Raw genomic sequence first — 23324 nt, forward strand, 5'->3', positions numbered from 1 at the left:
TAAAACTTTAACTTATATACTTAAAATAAAATGAAATGTTATTGATATAAACATTTTGTTTATTTATTATTTTATCGAAGATTATAAATGGATATATTTATATATTCAAATAATTTAATTAATTAATTATCAGTATATTAAAATATTCTACGAAATCATTTTAAAATAAATAATAATAATAATCAAATACCTTATAATAATGTCATATATTATATTGATAAAAATAATATACTGTTATCACATGTGTATTGCATAAAATTTTATATATAAATTACTATTTTTTTATATAAATGAAAGCACAAAACCGAATAAGATTTCATATATTTCATTTTTATAAAAAGGAATTTTACTTTTCCTTGTCAAATTTTATTTTTAAAAGAAGAAAAAATAAAAAATAAAAAATATTTTTAGAAAATAAAAATAAAAAATGAAAACTACAAAATGTTTTGTAAACCCAATGCAACATTATCTAGTTCTTTTCATAAAAGCAAAGAATTTTTTTTTTTAAAATATATATATAATTTCAAGTAATTCACATTATATTTTATTTTTATTCATAAATTTTATAATAAATTAAGTAAAAGAATTTGCAATATATATTTCAGACCAATTTCCAACATTAATAAAAAAGAGAGAAGATTCTTAAATAGTCTCTAAAGCCCAAAGGCAATTTTTTTGGTTCTTATAATATTAATTTTTTTTTTTCCTTGTCTATGTACTCTTCCAAATTCAAACTGGGTTTTTTTTTTTTGGTACTGTGTTGAATAGTGCCATTCAATCTTTAATATTAAAAAAAAAAAAAAAAAAACAAACAAACACATACTGTATAGAAACAGAATAGAAGATTATTTTTGAGTCATATGTAAATGAAAAATAGCAAAGATTACCAGAAGTAGTGTTGGCTGAATCTTTAACAATGGAGCAAAATGTTCCAAGGCCATGAAAAAAGAAAGTCAGGGGTGATACCAATGGGAATCTAAAAAAAACAGGAGGCAGAGCGAGTGTGCCTTAGCTTATTGGTCTTCTTTTCCTCTTCATGGGAGATAACGAGGAGATTGGACTCGTTCTCAATCATCATCTTGGCAACCAGGTAGCCAGCTATGCTCCATGTCTGAAACTTCCTTGCTTGTTTTCCGACGTAACGCCCTGTTTTACCATCGTAGTACTCAGGCCACCCATCTTTGGAAAGACGCTGCTCCACCAGGTCTATTGCCCGCTTTGCAATTTGGGGCCTGCCGATCTTGATACAAGCAGCTGTAAGTAACCACAGCAGAACTGCACAAACAGTCCAAACCACAATAGCATATTAGGCATAAATACAGGACAAAGCTCAGAGTGTAGGGAGCCTAATTCATGACTCAATTCTTAAGCTCATTGATTCAATAAGAAGTAGCAGTGAAATCGAAATAAAATAAGGAGTGGGCACATGAGTATCACCTGGCCAAGAACCACCGTTATGGTAACTCCATGGCGTGTTCTTGGGGTCGCATCCAGTGACGAGCTCCCAATAGTGTCCCTCCAATGCTGGGTACACAACCTTCAAAGGCACCTCACCAATTAATTGTTCCCACCGCTCCTCAACCAGATCCATGATAGCTGTAGCTTGTTCAGATGTGGCTAAAGAGCTCAAGATGGCAATGCAATTTCCAGCTAAAAACCACCGGAAATCCATGCGACCTGGACTGACATTGCCCATAAAATATCCTCCACGTAGGGGCATGAAATCAAACAACCACTCTGGTATAGAGTCAGGTATAATGTTGAATTTATTGACAGCAGTATGGGAATATTCCTCTGTTTTATAACGATAGATGTTATTTAGTTGTGTGATGTCAAGCCAGTAGTAAGTCTGGACGTGGAAACTCAGAGCAGTGATCCGCGCGTCAATTCGCTTGAAAAATTCCTTACCACCGTGCTCTGGTTTCAGCATCTGTCTTGCACACCTAAGTGCAAAATAGAAGAGTGACTGGATCTCAATTGGGTAACCATTTATACCCTGTATCAAAAACATATTACTACTCAGTGATGACAATTGTTTATGAATACAGATACCACCTTAAAATATATCAGCTAAACCTAAAATCAGGCAGAAGAAAGGTAAAAGATTCTTCCAATGCTTTTGACCCTAGGTAGTTAGTCCTATTTTTTTTTTTTTTTTAAGAATTGGAAAACAAGGAGAAGCTCACCATACTCCTGTCGACCATGCAACATCCATCTGCACACAGAAGTGTTGGAAAATTGTTGAACCCATCGCACAAGCAGAGTTTGAGTATCGACTTTATTCCTCCCTGTACCTGAGGCAGTTCTGAGAATGAATTGTCTCCGGTGCATTTTGTATACGATCTCAGCAGTATAATCCACCAGAACACTGAATCAACAGGTGCAACTCTTCCGATTGCACTTCCACCAAAATCAGCAACCAAAGTCTCCTTCTGTGTCTTAGGGTCATGCAGGACTTTGAAGCTTGCAGGCATCACACCTTCTCCAAGAGTATAGTTATCAATCTTCTTCTGGCAACCTTGAAGGTGGAGGGTCTGCAATAAGAAGTTCTTTACAATCTCAGGCTCTGGAGGGTTTTTCATTAGGCAGGCTAGGCCACTGGGAACAAAATCCCTCACAAAAACCTGCTCATACAAATGAGGAGAATTTGTGAACAATTTTCGAAGCAGCAGAAACATCTCTATTAATTGAGCTGTTCTTATAAATGGAATACATCTAGTTGAAAGAACAGCCATTTGAGCGTACTAAATACTGAGTGACATGAGATGTCTACCACAAGCAACACTAAAAATCTAAAGCCTTGCACAATGAACAGAAGACTCTATTCATTTCACCCACAGTATTGTTGCTGCTCTTTAAAATGCATTCAATATTTCTATTTGGAATGCTGATAATTTTGGTGAAATGTAAAGAAAAAGATTCCGAAAACGTACAAGCAGCAGGATTGCAGGGATTCTAAACCCAACAAACCAAACGTGAAGAGAATCAAAACATGATGTTAGACTTCCACCATTTTAAAACAGAGGAATTAGCCAATGACAGGAGAACTCAAACAAGTTAATATCACTTCCTACCTACTCCAAAATAAATACGGAGGGAAAAAACTAAATAAATTCGCAGAAAGGCAAAAATTCAAAAATTCAAAAAAAAGAAAAAAGAAAAAAAAACCACACACACACACACCATGTGGATATGTGTTTGTTTTTCTCTTCCAAAAAAAACTGAGAAAACTCAGCACAATTAAGTGGATTGTGATATATTTTTAACTTCAGTCCAGTGAGTTCTGTTTTCTGTGGTCTCAACTAATTAACTAACAATGATATAGTCATAATGAAAGTAAGTCAAAATATTGATTCACTTTCCTCTCTTTTTCCTACATTTTCTCATCAACCATGGACATATAGACATGCTCACAGAAAAGAAACATAGCATTAGATAATGACATATATAACAGAGAACATTCACTCACAGATAGCAGACAAACACGAAACATACACGCACACGCGCGCGCACACATGCAAACAGATAATGTTGTAGCAAAGAGAGACCTGATTGTAGTTCAAAGGCTCAGCGCTAGGGTCTATAGCCGCGAGTGTTCCCACAGGCTTTCCTCTGAAGTAGACGAAAGATTTCTGGAGTCTATCCCAAGCTTCATCCACCAAGGAAGCGCCCTCTGTGCCAGTCACCTGATGTCCACTCAATCTACTTCCCGGCGACGTGTTCTGATCAAGATTCCCTATATTCGTCTCAACATTCAGCGGCTGCTTCAATGTACAAACAACCTTCTCTTCGTTCACTTCCGACCGAAAAACCAGAGGCTTCTCAGGCTCATCTGTCTTCTTTACTCCTTTGTCCTCACGAATCTGATCATATCTCTCTAGACTCGCGCCAACACTATGCGATTCCTTCAAAGTCGGCACGCTCCTCCCGCTCCCGCCAGACACATTCTCAGTGCTCTGCTCATTCTTTTCGCCGGAGGCTTCCGCCGGAGAATCAAGAGGCTTCTCCGACGTTTCGGTAACATCAGGATATGAATAACTCTCTGCTTCCACCATCTGAGGAAGATTATCGAGGTCTACATGTTCGAGGTCTAGCTCTTTGAGTAAGTACTTCACCGCCGGAAGAAGATTCAACTTCTTGGCATCCAAGGTCGAAGCTGAATCAGATGAGGTCGGTTTTTTCTCAGGCATGACATGCTCTTTTTCCAGTTCTTCCTCCGTCGAGAGATGCTCTTTCTCCGCTAATACATTCTGTTTTTCCGGTTCTTTCTCAGGCGATGCATGTACTCTTTCCAGTTCTTTCTCCTGTGGGACAGTCTCTTTTTCCGGTGTTTTCTTAGGCGAAACACGCTCTTTTTCCGGTTCTTCCTCAGACAATGCATGTTCTCCTAATGGTTCTTTCTCATGTGAGGCACACTCTTTTTCCGGTGTTTTCTTAGGCAAAACACGCTCTCTTCCCGATGATTTCCCCAGCGAGGGATCCTTTTTGTCCACTTCTTTCCTACGTTCCCGTGATTGTTTCCGTTCTCTGTCGACGCCGGAGCCCGAAGCCATTGTAGAGAGAGATGGAGCACAAAAATCACTGGGAATTTCTGAGAGTAGAGAAAGAAAGAAAGAGAGTAGAAAGGACTATTTATAGTGTGGGGAGACGAGGGAGCTTCGCAGCATGGAGTCGTTCTGAAGCTGAAGGAGGCCGTTAGAATCGAAACAGACTCAAATCATTGACCTTTGCATGCATCGTTATTTACGAGAACTGCCATAGAATGCTTTGTGAGTGAGTGAGGTGATCACTGATAAGTGAAAATTAACGCTATTTTGCTTTGAAAGACTTGGCAAAATGTGAATGAAAGAAAATAAAGAATTTGAGGGAAAATGTAATAAAATCTTTAAAGAATATTCATAAATTAAAATTTTATATGTTATTTTAAATTTATTTTATAATATAAAGATTTAATAATTTAGAAATGTATAAGTTTTTAATTAATTTTAATATAAATAAATATGAATTTTTTTAATATATATATTTAGGCATATTAGTCCAGAAAGGTTTCTAGAAACACGTGAGAATAGGTATCAAAAGGAAATCACAAAAAAAAAAAAAAAAATAACATCAAAATCAAGTGAAGAAATAAGATGAAGTTGAAGAAAATAAACTTTAAATTTGTATTCAATTTTAGATATCTTCCCTTATGAACTATGAAACAAACCACATATTGTTTCAAAACCCAAAAAGTTGGTAATTCAACACTAGAAATTATTTAGGGAAAAGTGAGATTTGATTCACTAATATGGAAATATTTAGAAAAAACAAAGAACCTCAAATATTTTAAATTAATATTATCTTCATCTATTTAAAAATAATTTGAAATGCATGCATTTTAGTCATCCAATTATTCCCAAAAATTTTCATTTACTTATCATATCATCTAAATCAATTGACAACTCGACTCCTCCATATAGATGTTTTATGATATTTTATTATTATTATTATTATTATTTAGGAATTTTTTTTTCTAGAAACATTATAGAGTAAGAATTTGAAGAAAAAAAGAGAGTTTATTCTAATATTAATAAGTTTAAAAATAAATTCATATTCTTGATAATAAATAAACCAATAATAAATTTGTATTTATTATATAATATTAATAATTGTTTAATATAATAGCGAATAAAATTTGTTATAAGAATTTTTCAGATATAAAATGTTTTATTATAGGGTTGTACTTTGATATATAGTATAAAAATAAATAAATATTTTATATTAAATGAATTAATCACAATTAAAATAATTATATATTACTAAATTTATTATTTATTATTTAATAAACAACCTTATTACTTTTTAATTGGTAATTATGATTAAATAATATTTATTTGACAACATTTCCTCTTACAATTCTAAGAAAGAAAAAAAATATTAATCCTATATAAATAGGATTTTTTTTGCACAATATTTCTTAAATTTTAAAAAAACTAAAATAAGAATCCTACCAGGTGTCTGCTTTTAGAGAGAACAAAAAATCTCAAATAATAAAATTATAATTATAATGATAAAACATCTAAAATGAATTAAAACATCTATATGGAAGAATCTAGTTATCAATTGATTTGAATGATATGACAAGTAAATATCATTTTTATAAAATAATTAGATAACTCATTAAAAAGTGCATGTATTTTAAATTAAATAAATATAATACTAATTAAAAAATTTTGGGGTTCTTGGAGGGACCTAATATAATTAAGTTGGTATGGTTGGAATCCTAACATATGAAGGTTAAATTATTTCCCTATAATAAGAAGAGCTCAAGTCTATTATACTTCAACTGCTCAAAAACAATGAACCAATTTTATGTTAACATGTGTAATTTCAAATTATTAAAATAGTTTTTGTATTTTTTTTATCTAAATAAAAATTTAATTCTTTTAATAAAATAAATTGGCAATGAAAAAAATTAATATTAACATCAAGAAAATGTTATTGCTAAAAAAAATTATATTCTAATTTATATAAAATTATTACCACAAAAGATAAATTTAAGTGAATGCACGTATCATATTTTGGTTTTGAGAATGCATGCCGAGATAAAGCAATGATATGCTAATTCAAATGAAATTATTATTATTATTCTTATTTATTTATTTATTATTACTATTATTAAAATTTTAAAGTCTATTTAAAAGTACAACTTCATTTTGTTTAGTGGTTTGACTTATTGGGATAATATTTTTGACCCTGATTAAAAGGATGGTTAATAAATCAACTTGATGATTTAATATAATTGAACAACTTATTTTAAATAATTAAATAAATTAGGTATATTAGTAAACTAACTTAATAACATAACTTAACTTCGAAAATAACTTGAAATATTAAGTTAAAATAATTAAGTTCTACTCAATTTCAAATTTATCTTTTTTATGCACGAAAGTCTTTTTAACATCCATCGGCTAAAAGAAAAAAAGTGAAAAAAGAATTAAAACAATGGATTTAAAGTTAATTAATTATTTTAAACTTATTTCACCTATTTTAATTTTTTCATATAAAAATTAAATAATTAAAAATTGTATAAGTTTCTAACTAATTTTAATTATGCTTTAATTTTTTATTTTTTATTTTTTTTTGTATTCTCTATAATACTATCTCACACATGAGAAAACCTTTTTTTTAGCAATTTTTTTAAAATGGATTTAAAGTTAATTAAATAACTTATTAATTTCTTCAAATTCATTTCACTATTTCTCTTTTCTAAGTAAAGATTAAAAATATGAAAACTTATGATAAAAAAAATGAGAAAACCGATTTCTATTTTTCATTAAAAAAAAATAGAAAAACATGTTTGATAACTAAAAATTATAAAATAGTTTTAAGTTCTTAAAAACAGAGAATATGATATTTAAAAAAAATATTTTTTAATTATTTTCACTTATTTTTTAAAACTATATTTAAAAACATAATTGTATAGATACGAGGAATGATTAAAAATAAATCACTCCATATAAAAGAAAATATGGTATATTTTTTTAATCATTTTTAATTATTTTCACTTGTTTTTTTAAGAACTATATTAAAAAAATAATTGTATAAATATGAGAAATTATTAAAAATAAATCATTCCATATAAATTTTATTTTTAAAACATATTTAAAAATATAGAAAATATGTTAAGAATATTTTTAATTCTCAAATATATATTACACAAAAATCAGATTTCTAAAAAAGTTATTTTAAAATATACTTTCCAAACATGACCTCATTTTCTTTAATGGTTAATAATCTTTTAAAACCAAACATAATCAAGTAAAAACTAAATTTCACATAATACCCTCTAAATCCTATCATATCTTTTATCCTTGGTTACATTTTTTAGGATAAAAATTATAGAGATTTCGGTGATATTGATGATGGGATATTATGGAAATATCGAAAATAATAATGAAAAAATTCTATAAAAAATAATAAAATAAGTAATAATGCATGTAAGAAGGTTTCTTTTTTCTTTTTTAATAATAATAATATAAATAATTAAATTTATAATATTATAATATCTCTCACATTAGATAGAAAAAAGGTTTTTAAAATCAATCTCTAATCAAGTTTTTCAAACAGTTGTAAAAAATAATTTTCTTAAAAACTTAATCCAAACAATGTTTTTCTTAGGCTTTTGGATGGGGGATTGAATTAATGATAGAAACATGAGTTTAATTATTCTATTTATAAGTGAATAAGGAAAAATATTATATTTTAAATATTTTTTTTTAAAATTTTTAATGTATTATTTTATTTTCGATTATTTTTTATATTTATCCTATTATCATTTTTCAAATGTAATAAGAAAACAATTTAAAATAATTAAAATATATTATCAGAAAATATCATATTTTTTATTTTTAAGTTATTTTTTTCTAAAAAACCATAAATAATATTCTGCTCTCCAGAAATGTTCACAACTAAATGTAATCATTGTTTGCTATAATAGAAAAGAATGCATCCAAATTTAATTCTCTAGAAAACTAGGGAAAATAAAAGAAAGAGAAAGAAAGATAACGAGAATTTGAATTTAGAGAAAAATGGAAAACCTGCCTCACGCCCTCAACAATGTCATATGATTGTATTGGGTTTAGATCAGCTGAGGCTTCTGTCTTATTGGGTTCTCCAAATCTAAAGATTCAAAATTACAATTTCCTCGGGCTTCCCACACTTTCTCAGCAGCCAAACGAACCTTAGCTTTTGTTCAATACAAAGAAGGAAGAACCTAAAAAAGAAACTCAAACAACACTGCAAATTACTGAGATAGGTTACAGTTTGAGTGGTGGTCGCTGCAGCCTCCGCCGCCCAACCCCGTCGTTGTCGCCCACCGCCGTCTGGCTGAACTCTCTTCATTGGCCATCACATATTCAGTGGTATACAGACTCTGGTCGTGATAGGGGCCGGTCATGGGCCCACCGTATTTGAAGCCCATGGGCTCAATGAGACAGGCCTAATAAACGTTTGGACAAGGCTCGAGTTTGGCCTCCTAGTTTTGAAGAAGTGTCGTATAGACAAAAAGCCCTTTACTTTGGTACTAAATGTATAATTTTAATTTGGTTTAATTTTTTTATTTTTTAGATAGAGAAAATTGAAAATTATTATTATTTTTTACATAGAGAAAAAAAAAAGACATGGAAAGGGCTTGTATTAATGTTTTCTTTTATTTTACGCTATCAATTTATACGTCACCAAGATTATTTTGTGTCAGGTTTGAATACTTCAATGCGAATTTACTCCCACTCAGACTCTTCGGTACAGACTTTTTATTTTTTCCCTGCCAAAACTACCCCCTGAAAGATGGGTTAATTACACTTCTGGCCTCCACGGTCTAATTTAATAATGGCTCGGTAGTTGTTGTTGGGCTATGAACCTAAGATTTGCATGTGAGCAAATGAGTGGCACAAAAATCGAGGCATTTTCGTTAATATGCCTTGATTGATGGGCCCCTTTCTAACGATAAAAAAGGAAAAAGATCGAAGGCGAAGAGTGAGAGAGAAGATATGGTGATTCCATGTCCAACTCAAAGTAGAAATTTTTTTTTCCACCTTTTGCATTTTTTTATAAATATAAAAAATGAAAATACCGAAATGTCCCCCGGAAAAAAAAACCAGTAAGCCATGTCTCTATGGCCTGAACATATGATGAAAAATCTGAAATAAATAAAATAAAGAGGAAAAAAAAATTAAATTTATAAATTATTTTTATATATTATTTTTTATTTATTTTAACTATGTACTATAAAAATTAAATAATTGAAAAATATATCATTTTTTAATTAATTTATTATAGTAATTTACCATCCTTATATTTTTACTACTTCCAATCATCACACTCAATTAATAGGTGACAAAAATCATAATGTATGTCCATTTTGATATTATTATATGGCAATTTTTATTTATAAAAATAAATAAAAGAGGTAGGGGTGGAAAGGGAAATTACTTCAATCCCTTGACTAAAATAAAATTTCAAAAAAGAAAAAAATGAAAATGATGGAATAAGGTGGATGGTTGATGGTTTGTGGGTGAGGGGGATGGTAGGGGTGTTTTGGTCATTATGGAAAATGGGCAGCAAATAGAGGAGAATCAAGTATCTTATCTGGAAGGTGATTCTCCAACTGCCACCGAAGAACAGGGTGTGAAACCACGATTCCGTGAGCGATGTGAATTTCCTATAATGCCCTTCCAGGCCAACAAGGAAAATAAATTCCATCGTTATAATTATAGAGCCATTTTGATAAAATTAAGGAGGGTTTTTATTTAAAAATTAATCGAAATGTGACCTTATTAATACATTTTTCAAAGATTTGTACAAGATAAACTTTTGAAATGGGAGACGTGTGGAGGAATCTACCAAACATGCCCTCTGAAGTTTTCCCCACAACCAAACAAAAGGGAGAGAAAAAAGGAAAGGGGAATTCCATGGGCAGCAGCAAAGCTACAAAATGGGGCAAAAGAGAAAATGTGAGGAAGAATCATGGGCTATTTCGGAATCCGACAAACCTTTGTGGGACAGTACCCAAGTCCCGGTCGCAGTCTCCTCATCCTGAAGGAGAAAACATGACCATGGAGGCAAAAAAGAAGGAAGAGTAAAGAGGCAGTCACATAGATAGCTCATGAACCCTCAATCATCAACCCCACTACCATGGATTTTCTCTCCATTTTCTTCCCATTTTTCATTCTCAAAGTCTTCATCAAATTGAAGTACCCTCACACTATGATCATCTCAACAATCTTCCACACCACCACCCACCACCGCCAGCACCACCACCACCGCCGCCACTGACCAGTTCAGCCACTACATTTCTGCGTCAATCCTCTCTTCAACCACCAAAGTTGAAAAGTTTTCACTTGGGAGGGTCTTGATGCCTGGTTTAGTTTCGGTGAAAACCCCACGTGCCTCAACGCCGCTCAGAATTTTCCTTCCAGAAAATTCACAATGCGACGGTTCCAGAAACGGGTCGCCGCAGGTTCAGCGTCGGATGGCGTCGCCGTCGCCTTCCACGTCCACCTCCCGAGCCAGGCCCTCCCCCGACCGGGGCTCCGGCAGGAAGAAGACTACGCCGGAGAAGACGACAATCGACGAGTCCTCCCTAGACAACCCTGATCTGGGTCCGTTTCTCCTCAAGATGGCCCGCGACACCATCGCCTCCGGCGACAGTCCCAGCAAGGCTCTCGATTTCGCGATCCGCGCGGCGAGGTCCTTCGAGAGTTGTTCGGGTTCGGAGCCGAGTTTGGACCTGGCCATGTGCCTCCACGTCGTGGCGGCGATTCACTGCAGCTTGGGGCGGTTCGAGGAGGCGGTCCCAGTCCTGGAGCGGGCTATTCGGGTCCCGGATCTGGCAAAAGGGTCGGACCACGCTCTGGCCATGTTCTCTGGGTACATGCAATTGGGCGACTCCCATTCGATGCTGGGTCAATTGGATAGATCAGTTTCTGCTTACGAATCGGGTCTAAAGATCCAGACAGAGACTCTGGGCGAATCCGATCCGAGAGTTGCAGAGACTTGCAGGTGCGCTCTTCTTGAATCAGAATAATATTATATATTAGAAAACTTAATTATTGGTTATATATTATATTATATTTAATTAAATATTTATCCTATAAATATTGCTCGTATGAAATTATAGTTTTGGAGGTTGCCCACCTGAGTTATGATTTCTGCCATTAGCTTCTACCTAAAGACCTAAATAAATAAATATACCAAAATCCAGCTAGAACAAGAAGCCGTTAATAAACTTGGGTTATTTGGTGCACTTTAGTTTAGAGTGAGGTCTTGGGCTAACGTGCGCGACAATATGATTCTCTTCACCCGCGCCTGCAAAATGTTTACGTTAGTGGGGCCCTTTTGCTGTATTTAACGTGCGCAGACGGGTGTCCTTGGGTATCTAACGTAGGCCCCACGAACTTTTTCGTCCATATTCGGTAATCAATTTCTCGGTAGCCTCCTAATTTGTAGTAGGTAACTTATTTATTTATTCAATGACGTCAAATGTTTTCACTTCCTCGAAATTTTAAAATCTTAAAATAAATTTTTGAAAGTACAACGTCAATTTCCGGTTTTTAATAATTTATACAGAAATTTTTATTTTAAAAAAACTAAAAAATAGAAAAAATATATTTAAAAAGGGAAAATGAACTCATTTGTAACAATCATTGGATGTTTCTTAGCATAGGTATATGGAAAGAGTGCAATCGGTGAGGGAAAATGATTGATTTTGCAATCAAACTCAAGGAGGAGATTTTTTGTATGTCATGGAGGATGTGAATTTTTAGAAAATGGTCCTGAAGATATATTAGGATACGCGTTTTCCTCATAAATTGATTTTGGAAATGGCAGGTACTTGGCTGAGGTTCATGTTCAAGCACTGCAGTTTGATGAGGCAGAGAATCTCTGTAAAAAGACCCTTGAAATCCACAGGGAGCATAGTGAACCAGCCTCCCTTGAAGAAGCAGCTGATCGTCGGCTAATGGCTCTAATCTGTGAGGCAAAGAGAGATTATGAGGCTGCACTTGAGCATCTTGTCCTTGCCAGTATGGCGATGATTGCAAACGGTCAAGACAATGACGTTGCTGCAATAGATGTGAGCATTGGTGACATTTACTTGTCCCTCTGTCGCTTTGATGAGGCCGTGTTTTCATATCAGAAGGCACTTACAGTCTTTAAGTCCACAAAGGGTGACAATCACCCTTCTGTGGCATCAGTGTTCATTCGCCTTGCTGACCTCTACTTCAAGACCGGAAAGCTACGAGAATCCAAGTCATACTGTGAGAATGCCTTGAGAATATATGCAAAACCTGTGCCTGGAACCACACCTGAAGAGATTGCCAATGGGCTGACAGAGATTTCAGCCATCTATGAAGCTGTAAATGAGCCTGAGGAGGCATTGAGGCTCTTGCAGAAGGCAATGAAGTTATTGGAGGATACCCCTGCCCACCGTAGCACGATTACAGGGATAGAGGCACAAATGGGCGTGATGTTCTACATGGTTGGGAGGTACGGGGAGGCTCGGGCCTCCTTTGAGAGTGTTATAGCAAAGCTTCAGGCCAGTGGGGAGAGGAAATCATCCTTCTTTGGAATTGTGTTGAACCAGATGGGATTGGCTTGTGTGCAGTTGTACAAGATTGATGAGGCTGCCGAGTTGTTCGAAGAAGCAAGGGGGATATTGGAGCAAGAGTGCGGCCCGTATCACTTGGATACTCTAGGGGTATATAGCAATCTTGCAGCAACTTATGATGCTATGGGGAGGTAACCATTATGTTTAGTTTCATTTTAGTGCTTAATCGTCTCTTTTCAAGTAGTTGTTCACCTCATCGTTGATTCTCTGCTACATTTTCTTGTCCATTTGATCTTGATATGTCATATCAGTCGATTTGGGTTAACTAATCCCTTCGGTTTGTGTTGCAATCTTTTGGTTCTTTGGCTTACTTCTCTAGGGCAAAAGCTTAGTATTCTCCATTCTTGGAGCTACCATGTTGAGCACAAACTTGTGTTGTTGCAGGGTAGAGGATGCAATTGAGATATTGGAGTACATACTTAAGGTGAGGGAAGAAAAGCTTGGAACAGCAAATCCGGATGTGGATGATGAGAAGAAAAGGCTAACTGAGCTCTTAAAACAAGCAGGCAGGGTTCGGAACAGAAAAGGAAAATCACTTGAAAATCTTCTTGTTTCCAACCCCCAAGGGATGAAAAAAGAGGGAACAAAGAGGTGGTCAGGGTTCGGTTTCAAAACTTGACCAGGAATATCCCCTCTGTTGCTGTCTTCCACTTTCTCACAGAGAGACTCCACTCTTTGTAACATAGAAGAGTTTCCATTTTATCGTTTACTTTAACTTGGTTGTTTCTTTGAATATTTGTGCTGTGATCTTGAAGATGTTCACTGAAAGAAAAGTTGAAATGCATGGAGTGAATAAGTTTTATAAATTGTCTGTTGTCATACGGTTTTTCATCTACTAATGTGATAAGGGTATAAATAATGAGACATAAAAATGAAATCTAAACCTTTGAACAAGGTATGAACAAACCGTACGAGGATATAAGCACACAAAGAACGGGAGAAAAAATGTATACTTGAAATCGAATGATATATTGACTGGTGATGTCTTCTGGTTATATGCTAAAAAAGTGTCCTTTGCTGTAGCCTGATCGTGTAATTGATTTTTGTACCCTTCTTTCGGGTGTCAGTACTGTTTCTGATGGGGTGCTCACATTCGCTTCCTCGCTTTTTCTTCTCATGCTTATAACCACATGCTTTTCCTATTGAGCAGCCAAGGATGTGTAAGGCTACGGCATATTAATTTGTAGACATCGGAGCCACTTTTGTTGTAGTAATTGGATTGTTCACGTCACAGTGTGGCCATGCCTTGGGAGCAATGTTTTTAGAACGATCATTGAATTGAAAAAGTTACCGATTCATAGTTCATTGGTCGAATCGACGGTCAAATCACGATTGAACCGGTAACATCATAAATGTATATTTTATTATTTTTTATAATATTAAAATTTAAAAAAAAAAATTATAACTAAATTTTTATAATATTTATAAAAAAATTATGATCAACAAATAAAAATAACATATTAAATAATAAATATAAAAGTAATAAAACATCAAAAATAAAATTTAAAAAATAAATATCAAATGTTGGACTGTTGGAGCAGCTACTCCAAAATGTTGGGCAGGCCTGGAGGCGGGCGATAGCTAGTGTGGTTTGGAGAGGGAGAGTTTGGAACAAGGTTATATATCCTCCAAAACGGCGTCGTTTTGATGCTAAAAAAAAAAAAAATTAATAGAACCCTCGGTTCATCCAATCCGATTCCGAATCAACCTATTTTTGGTCTAATTGACTTGATTGGATTGGAACCGTGATCGGTCAGTCCGATGTATCGGACCCGGTTTTTAAAACCATATTTGGGAGTGCTAGCCGGTCAAGGTTAGGGCACGTGTCATTGGTGAGGGAGAGAGAGTCCCTATACCGGGTAGGACAGGAACCCTACCTTTCTTCCCACGAGGGCCACCTGTCTCCATCCCACATTCTAAAGTTGGAATTGGAATATTGTACGGCATCATCTTATTATGAGTATTCACGTGGTCGTGTACCATGTGATTAATGTCACCTTAATTATATTTGATCATGGTTTCCTGATTGATTAGGCCTCGTGCTGCATTTTTTCATATTTCCTTTCAATTTGTTCCTTTCCTTTTCCCACTTTTTTTTACTTCAAATTATTATTGTACGTCATTTCTGTCCAGAATTATTTCATGGTCTTCCTGGAGGTAGAGATTTCTGGTGTCATTGCCACTTGATTTTTGAAATTTTCTGATAGGCATTCATCCTCTAAAGATTTATTAGGTTCTTATTGAGCAAAATTTTCTCTAGCCAGGCCTGAGGTCACAGTGACCACCTCAGAATTGTCAAATGAAGTGGCCATAGGAACATCAACATGTGTCCAAGGCTCAATCATTACAATAAGGAATGTTCATGTTCAGGTACGTACCATTCTGATTGCACTCCAACCCCTTCAAATAGGGTTGGTTTCTAAAGCAAAAAAAAAACAAAAAAAAAGGAAACTTGTGTTTTGATGGGGCATTTGGAAAATGTCTAATTTTTGAAATCCAACTTTATAAAATATGAGAACCAGATTTTAATATGAAAAGTAATATTGCTTTCATACGCTCTGAGCTGACTCCATTTTTTGTGCCAAGATTACCCTCCGACGGCGATGATCTTGGTGGCAATGGCTTTTGGCTTAGGTTTTTCGGCGTCGAAGGGGGCTTCCTTTTTGGCTTTTTTCTTCATTCTGGAGTGAGGAGTGAGGAAGACAAAAGTGTCCTTGTTGTCGTTGTTGCTCCGGTGGAGGAAGTCGCGGAACTTCCATCGTTTCGATGATCCCGTGGAGTTGCTTTTCCTACACCTTCCCGGTGGAGACTCTGCCGCCTTGGTTTCCACACGCAATACGTCCCCGGCGGGACTCCCTCAAGCTCGTCGGCCTCTGATGACAAGGATACTCCAGGTCCATTACAGATAAAAAAAATAGGTTACAGTGGTGACGGCGGCAATGGACTAAGCTGCAGCGGCAATGACCTTGATACTTCTAGATTTTTCTCAAATATGAAATAGAATTTCAATTGAAAAATATGTTTTTGATAGAGGAGAGAGGAATGACTTCGAAGGCCGACGAGCTCGAGGGAGTGCCACCGGGGACGTACTGCGTGTGGAAACCCAAGGCGGCGGAGTCTCCACCGGGAAGGTGCAGGAAAAACAACTCCACGGGATCATCGAAACGGTGGAAGTTCTACGACTTCCTCCATTGGAGCAACAATGACGGCAAGGACACTTTCGTCTTCCTAACTCCTCGCTCCAACATGAAGAAAAAAGCTGAAAAGGAAGCCCCCTCCGGCGTCAGAAAACCTAAGCCAAAATCCATTGCCGCCAAGGTCATTCTCGTCGGAGGGCAATCTTGGCACAAAAAATGGAATCAACTCAGAGTGCATGAAAACAATATTACTTTCCATATTATTATCATGTTTTATTAAGTTGGATTCGGATTTTTCAAATGACCTCATCAAAACACAAGTTCCCAAAAAAAAAAAAAAAAAACTGGGAATCAAGTAAAAAAAAAAAAAAAACCAATGGGAATCAAGTAATTAGTACAATGCAGCCATGGAAATCAAGTACATTATGGTTTTCTATCCCATCAAACAATGGGTGTGATGAAAGCTTGGGAAAATGTTGAATAGCTGTTTGTGAAAGCATGAAGATTCGTCTTGGAATAGCTGTGTACAACTTTAAACCCCACGTGAAAGGTTCTGGGCAGGCGGCCACGTGTTGGAACAGAAATTCTACATTGTTTTTATGACTTAGCCGTTTATTTTCATTTCTTTTCTCCCTTATGAGCTAAGCTATGCAGATTCGTCAATGCATCAGCAACAGATATATGAGAAAAGTAGTAGTCGAATTCGGATGTCACCAATCAATATCATAACACAAGCAAGTAGTAATCGATTTGCGTATGACCACATTTTTATTTTTTTTTCTACTTAGACATGGATATGAAGATATGAAGCCGCCAAGCATGTATCAGTGTACCCTTTGAAAAACTAATGAATGGGACCCTGAGATATGAACATATGACGACTGAGATTCAGACATACGGAAATCCAAATGATAAGGTTCTTTGCACAGATGACATGAGATGAGAGGCTGAGAATATTTCCCACACTGTGGCAACCAACTAGGAAAGAGTTGGATGCGACCAAATGAGAAATTTCTTTTCTGGGTAGTGACTCATCGACATCCCTGACGGGCTATTTGGGGAACCCCATCTAGCTTATAGCTGTTAGGTGCATTGTATTCACTATTCACAGTGAATTGTCACATTTTTCAACATTTTATCATCTTAAAATGTCCTCAAGTGGCCGCCTGCCCAACTTCCTCGCACTTAAACCATTGAAATTTGGCATCCTCACAAACAATCTATACCTATCAGCATGTGGGCAACTTATATTAATTGATGTCCTTGCTTTAAAATCTTGCCTTGGTGCAAGCATGGAGACATCGACTATGGCTGCCCAAGTTCCACCCCGAGCCAGGACCCATCAGCCTTGCGCTGCTTGTAGGATGCTGAGGAGGAGGTGTGATAGAGACTGCATATTAGCACCATACTTTCCAAGCTATGAGGCTGAGAAATTCGCTGGTGTGCATAGAGTGTTTGGTGCTAGCAATGTTATCAGAATGATTCAGGTGATAGTCCTTTTGCTTTTAATTTCTTTCTGGGTCACATTATCAGTTCATGTAATCGAATTTGGAGGATTTGATAAATCTTGTGTTGGTATCAGATGGTGGAGGAATCGAGGAGGGAGGATGCTGTCAAAGCCATAATTTATGAAGCAACAGCAAGGCTTAGAGACCCTGTGTATGGCAGTGCTGGAGCAATTTTCCACTTGCAGAAGATGATTCAAGACCTCAAAACACAACTGGACTCGATAAGAACTCAAACACTGGTGCTTCAAGAACAAAGAGATCAGTTGTTAGGGATTCTAAAAAATGTTCATCACATGGATCCAGTTTCCCCCATGGATTTCCCCATGTTTGGCGCTGCTGGTTCCTTATCCAATGGTGATATATTGCGCTATGATCCTTCTACATTTCCCTTAGACTGTGACTGGACTTGGTGAGGAACAAAAACAAAAGATGCATATATATATATATATTTTTTCAGTTTCAAAGAACTCTTATTGTACAATTATATTCCCAAAGAATGTTAGGTGGTAGAATCATGTTCTAGTTTCCCCTTTGTTATATGCCTATTGATCATATAATCTTAATAAAAAAAACAAAAAAAAAAAACCAGTTTGACTGCAGTCTTCCTTCTTGTTGTTTCATTGATCACCTTTCTGCTTTCTTCTTCTTCTTTTTTCCCTGCAACTTCCTTCAATGGAAACGCATGGTATTCAGATTTATCCACAAAATTAATTGTGTGTCAATCCAAGGGAATGAGACCAAACTGAGAGTCTGTACAAACCCGTACAAGACGACAAAAGAGATAGGTGAAGAGGTTCTTTTTCATTGGAAGTAGCTGGAGGGGGTGGAAAGTGATGAATGCCTAACTATGGTTTTGGAGATTTGGATTGGATCCCATATGTAAATAGTCATATAGAGATAGCTTTCAGTGGCTTCTCTTCGAATTGATGAGGAATGGAAGTATTAAATAGTGAATAGCAGTGTTCCATTTTCTATTTTCAATGCAGAGTCTGCAGAAAAGTCAAAGAAGAAGTGGTGATGAAGGGCCACCATGTTAATTTGTGTTTCCAGATGAATGCCAACCCACTTTCTTTCTTACTTTCTTTGTGATTTTGTTAGGAATCTAACCAACATATTTTCATCCACCAACCAGGATGGATAGACGGCATTGCTTTTGCATTAGGTCATTATCTATGTATACATCCATTTAGACCAGTAGATCGAATGTCAGAAAAGAGGAGGAAAAGAAATATATAGTGAATTTGTACATCAACCCATTTAACGATTGGTAACTTTTTCGAAGTGATGGGGAAGAGGATCCAAACATTTCACTGAAAAACCCTACAATTATTAGTGATTTTGAATATGATATCTCATAGTTGAATCTTTTTCTATATAATGGGAAAGAACCACATGGAATATTTATCTCGGATACGTTATTTTGTGATGTCATTGAAAAATTCTACTAAAAAAGACGGTTTAGTTGATCTTTCAAGGTTTAGTGGGTGTTTAATAAACATTACTTTTATCTTTGCTCTTAAGAGTTTCAAGGATGAATTCCTTTAATTGATTAATTGGAATAGACTCTTTTGGAAAAATTTGAAGATTCATAAGAGGTTCTTGTGCTTTAGAATTCTGAGTACCATGATGATGATTTTATTTTGATGGAAATCTTATGGATGGATCAACAATCATTTAAAGAGTAATTTGGGCATTTTTTTTCATTCGTGGTTTTTGTAAAGACTTCAATTTGTTTTACCATTTGAGCAATTTGCTTTTCTAGTTGAATTAAATTGAGTTTGTCATTATGATTAGTATGATGTTATTAGAAGTAACATGATCAACCAAAGTTGATTATGTTACTTTTAACATCTCATTTAGAGACGTTAGCATAGATGCATTGCTATACTTATTGTGCTTTTGAGCAAAAGAAGACTTTAGAGTTATCTCTTAAGAGAGTGATTTCACTTGTTCAAACATGTTGATTTTCTTTATCCTCGAAGCGTTTTAAGGAGATTCCTGAATTTCTAGAAGAAATAGCTTTACACCCCAAGAGTTCCTTTAAGTCATAAGACTAAAGCTTGCTTTAGTTTCAACCACTTTGACTGCATTAAAATGAGTAGATTAATTGATTTTTAGATGGCCAAATTTGTTTTGGGAGAAGGAGTAGACTTGACTCTTGGATGATCGAATTTGTTTCTTTAACTCCTCAAATAAGGAAATTTATAGGAAAAAAATGTAAATTTAATAATTTAAGGGGGACAATCTCTAATATGCCCTCTAATTCTTCTTACAACGACAAAAACACCATTTTAAACAATTTAATACTTAATTTCAATCATCATATCTACAACCAATCTTCAAATCTTCCTTGATTCTTCAAGAAATCTTCAATCTTCAAGAAATTTCTCTAATAGCTCTCCAAATTTTATTTGCTCTTCCTAGTGTCTTTTGAAATAAGAGGAACCCTCTAAATCAAGAAAATCCTCAAATTTTATTTTAAGGATTCTATTTTGATGATATATCAAAGTTCTAGTAGAGAAACCAGCTAGGTGTTGTTTGAAAATAATTTTTAAAAATAGTTTTTCTAATATTAAAAAATAAATAGAAACTAAAATATCTTTAATTTTTTTTTAAAATAAAAAACCGCCTTTTAAAACTTGTTAGGAATATATGGTATTTTATAAGCATTATACTATTTTCACTTTCTTTTTTTTTTTAAGATGGTTTTAAAAAATAATTATATAAATACGGATAATGGTTGAAGATAAAATTTAAGAAACATTTGGAAACATTCAAAAGACATTTTGAATGTTGCTAAGTCAACATTTCCGAAAAGTTAGGAAGTGAGAAACAACTAAGGAAACAACACTTGTAAAATGAAAACTTGAATTGCACTAGAATTGAAAGCTCAAAGTGCTGAATGCCTAGAGGAAATAAAGTCATACTCTAGGTATTCGAGGAACTCTTGTAAGGTTCCTTACATCTCTAAAAGTCCCTGGAATTACCCACACAAATTCCATGTATGACATATGTATGGAAGTTTCTAAAAATCTCCACACTACTCCATCTTCTTCCATCCTTACGTAGAAATTTGTGGGTCTCTCTAGGAGTTTCTAAAGTCTTACCCACCTTGTTGCTCTCCTGTCAAAGCTCCGAGGGTCATCTTGAATAGGTTGTGACACTGTGCTACAATCTTTCTACAGTTCCCTTAGACTGTGACTGGATTTTGTGAGGAGGAAAAACAAAGAAAAAACGACGTACACAACTGCAACAGCCACGGTTTGCAAAAAGATTTTAGGTGAGCAGATACATATATTCTCATTGATCACCTTTCTTTTTTCTTTTTTTTAACTCCAACTTGCTTCATTGTAAACGCAATCTTGAGTCAGTCCAGGGGTATAACACTACAAAATTAACCAGTACAAGAGCACAAAAAGGATAAGGTGAAGAGGTCTTTTTCACTGAGGGGGTGGAAAGTGATGAATGCCTAACTATGTTGCTGATCTGGTTTTGGAGATTTGGATTGGATCCCATGTCTAGATAGTCATATAGGGATAGCTTTCACTAGCTTCTCTTTGGATTAGGGAGGAATGGAGGTAGTCAATAGTGAATACCAGTGTTCCATTTTCTATTCTCTATTCAGAGTCGGCAGAAATGTTCCATTTTCTATTCTCTATTCAGAGTCGGCAGAAAAGTCAAAGAAGAAGAAGCTCGTGATGAAGGACCACCATGTCCATGTGTTCCACATGCCAACCCATTTTCTTTCTTCTTGATTTTGTTAGGAGTCTAACCAACATATCTTGATCTACCAACCACGATGGGCAGACAGCATTGTTTTTGCAATAGGTCATTATCTGTTGTAGTACGTGGCTTATATTGAGTGAAAGACATATAGAGAAAAAGGGTCGTGTCGGTATTTGTCATTAAAGCTTATATTTTTATTACTAAGGGCAAAAGATAGGTTGAGGGAGGGGAGAGGGGGGATTATACAGTTCAGGGGTATTTTTTGGAATTTCATTACCTAAGAGTTAGTATAAATATCTTTTTATGTAATCTTAATTTGATAAATAATCAAAGTCTTATTCCCTATTCCCGTAGTCTTATTCCCTATTCCCGTGGATGTAGGCAATCTATCGAACCATATTAAATTTTTCACCATGAATCGTTGTACGGAAATCAACATTATCTACAACATACATCCATAAAAGAAAAAAGAAATTGGTTTATATGAATAACCATGACAGTGAATTTGTACATAAACAAAGTATATTTAGAGTTATTGGATTAAAAAGTTGATTTTAATCCTCCAATTTTTGTCCTCTCTTTTTATTGTAAAAGTTACATTTTTTTAAACTACATATAAATAATCGAAATAGTGAATAATTTATGTCAATAATAGGTTATTTTTCAAGTAAAAATACAAGATGAGTTAGATTTACAAATTTGAGGATTATTTTATCTTTTAACCAAGTAATTTTTATGTTTAACATAATATGTAATGGACGAGTAACTTTTTCTAAATAATGGAAAGAGGGAGAGGATCCAAACATGCCACTGAAAAATTCTACCATTAATTAATGGGCAATGAGGCTACAAACAAATTAAACTAAGATACAAAAATAAGGATACTAATGATTGGGACCAAGATATAAGAATAAATAAAAATATGGTATAAATAATAAAACTTAAAAATATATACGTGATAATAGTTGATTGATGATGTATTTTCGATGAGATTTAAAGTATTGAATAATATTAATTACAAAATAATAAGATTAAAGTATAAGGGTTGAAATAATGAGTCATATAAATTATATGTGTGGCATAATCAGGCGGTGCCTTTTCATTAGTTACCGAAAACGGTGGTATTTCTTTGGTATATATGTACCAAAAAAAGGTATATTCTTTACTATTGCGAGACCCAAACTTATCATATGTCATCGGTTAGTTGATTTTTGTAGCGATCTTCTTCTGGGTGACAATACTGTTTCTGTAGGGTGCTCACACTCGCTGCCTTGGTTTCTCTAACCACATGTTTTTTCTATGCTCAGCCGCCAAGCATGTGTAACGCTATGGCACATTAACTAGTAATTGGATTGTTCTACCGTGGCCAGGCCTTGGTCGGAGTGCTAGCTGCTCAAGGTTACCGTGATAGAATCCTGGTTCGTAGACAATGAGGGCACGTGTCATTGGCGAGGGAGAGAGTCCCTACACTTGGTTGGACGGAAGCTCCTACTTTTCTTCCCACGACAGCCAACTGTCTCCATCGATCCCCACATTCTCAAGTTGAAATTGGAACATTGCAAGTCATTATCTTAATTATGAGGTATTCACGTGGTCGTGTGGCATGCGATAATTAATGTCACCTTAGTCATATTTGATCATGGTTTACTGATTGATTAGGCCTCGTGTTGTATTTTCTCAGTTTTCCTTTCATATTACTCCTTTCCTTCTCCCACTTTTCTTTTACTTCAAATTCTTATTGTACATCATTTCTGTCCAGAATTATTTCATGGTCTTCCTGGAGGTAGAGACTTCTGGACTTATTGC

The 23324-nt window shown here is 34.9% G+C and overlaps 3 protein-coding genes across 4 annotated transcripts; 2 read left to right on the plus strand and 1 right to left on the minus strand.

Moving 5' to 3' along the window:
• Positions 1-805: 805 nt before the first annotated feature.
• Positions 806-4613, minus strand: LOC100262104 (probable alkaline/neutral invertase F). 2 transcript variants are annotated; one of them, XM_019225492.2, is made up of 4 exons: positions 3549-4613; positions 2187-2534; positions 1438-1996; positions 806-1275 (listed from the first exon to the last, which is right to left on the minus strand). In XM_019225492.2, exons 1-4 carry the CDS (start codon positions 4551-4553, stop codon positions 977-979), a joined length of 2211 nt encoding a protein of 736 aa, XP_019081037.1. In that variant the 5' UTR covers positions 4554-4613; the 3' UTR covers positions 806-976. The 2 variants fall into 2 exon arrangements, with proteins under 2 accessions (XP_019081037.1, XP_002264286.1); XM_002264250.3 differs by having other exon boundaries at positions 2187-2624; positions 3549-4612.
• A 5896-nt stretch (positions 4614-10509) lies between these two features.
• LOC100267266 (protein KINESIN LIGHT CHAIN-RELATED 1) lies at positions 10510-13953 on the plus strand. Its single transcript, XM_002264211.5, has 3 exons — positions 10510-11541; positions 12370-13278; positions 13532-13953. Exons 1-3 carry the CDS (start codon positions 10895-10897, stop codon positions 13764-13766), a joined length of 1791 nt encoding a protein of 596 aa, XP_002264247.1. The 5' UTR covers positions 10510-10894; the 3' UTR covers positions 13767-13953.
• A 3422-nt stretch (positions 13954-17375) lies between these two features.
• On the plus strand, positions 17376-18391 carry LOC104881937 (LOB domain-containing protein 1). The gene is made up of 2 exons (XM_010663661.3): positions 17376-17771; positions 17867-18391. The coding sequence occupies exons 1-2, from the start codon at positions 17433-17435 to the stop codon at positions 18203-18205; spliced, it is 678 nt and encodes a 225-aa protein (XP_010661963.3). The 5' UTR covers positions 17376-17432; the 3' UTR covers positions 18206-18391.
• Positions 18392-23324: the final 4933 nt, after the last annotated feature.

This window comes from Vitis vinifera, chromosome 15, assembly GCF_030704535.1.
Source record: "Vitis vinifera cultivar Pinot Noir 40024 chromosome 15, ASM3070453v1".
Classification (NCBI taxonomy): domain Eukaryota; kingdom Viridiplantae; phylum Streptophyta; class Magnoliopsida; order Vitales; family Vitaceae; genus Vitis; species Vitis vinifera.

Bases quoted from the DNA above. Each gene is read 5' to 3' on its own strand.
- LOC100262104 (XM_002264250.3), bottom strand. From the start codon at position 4,553: ATGGCTTCGGGCTCCGGCGTCGACAGAGAACGGAAACAATCACGGGAA. The intron at 2,625-3,548 runs GTCTCTCTTTGC...TTGTATGAGCAG, and splicing joins AGCCTTTGAACTACAATCAG to GTTTTTGTGAGGGATTTTGT. The intron at 1,997-2,186 runs GTGAGCTTCTCC...TTTTTGATACAG, and splicing joins GCATGGTCGACAGGAGTATG to GGTATAAATGGTTACCCAAT.
- LOC100267266 (XM_002264211.5), top strand. From the start codon at position 10,895: ATGCCTGGTTTAGTTTCGGTGAAAACCCCACGTGCCTCAACGCCGCTC. The intron at 11,542-12,369 runs GTGCGCTCTTCT...TGGAAATGGCAG, and splicing joins AGAGTTGCAGAGACTTGCAG to GTACTTGGCTGAGGTTCATG. The intron at 13,279-13,531 runs GTAACCATTATG...GTGTTGTTGCAG, and splicing joins ACTTATGATGCTATGGGGAG to GGTAGAGGATGCAATTGAGA.
- LOC104881937 (XM_010663661.3), top strand. From the start codon at position 17,433: ATGTCCTCAAGTGGCCGCCTGCCCAACTTCCTCGCACTTAAACCATTG. The intron at 17,772-17,866 runs GTGATAGTCCTT...TGTTGGTATCAG, and splicing joins ATGTTATCAGAATGATTCAG to ATGGTGGAGGAATCGAGGAG.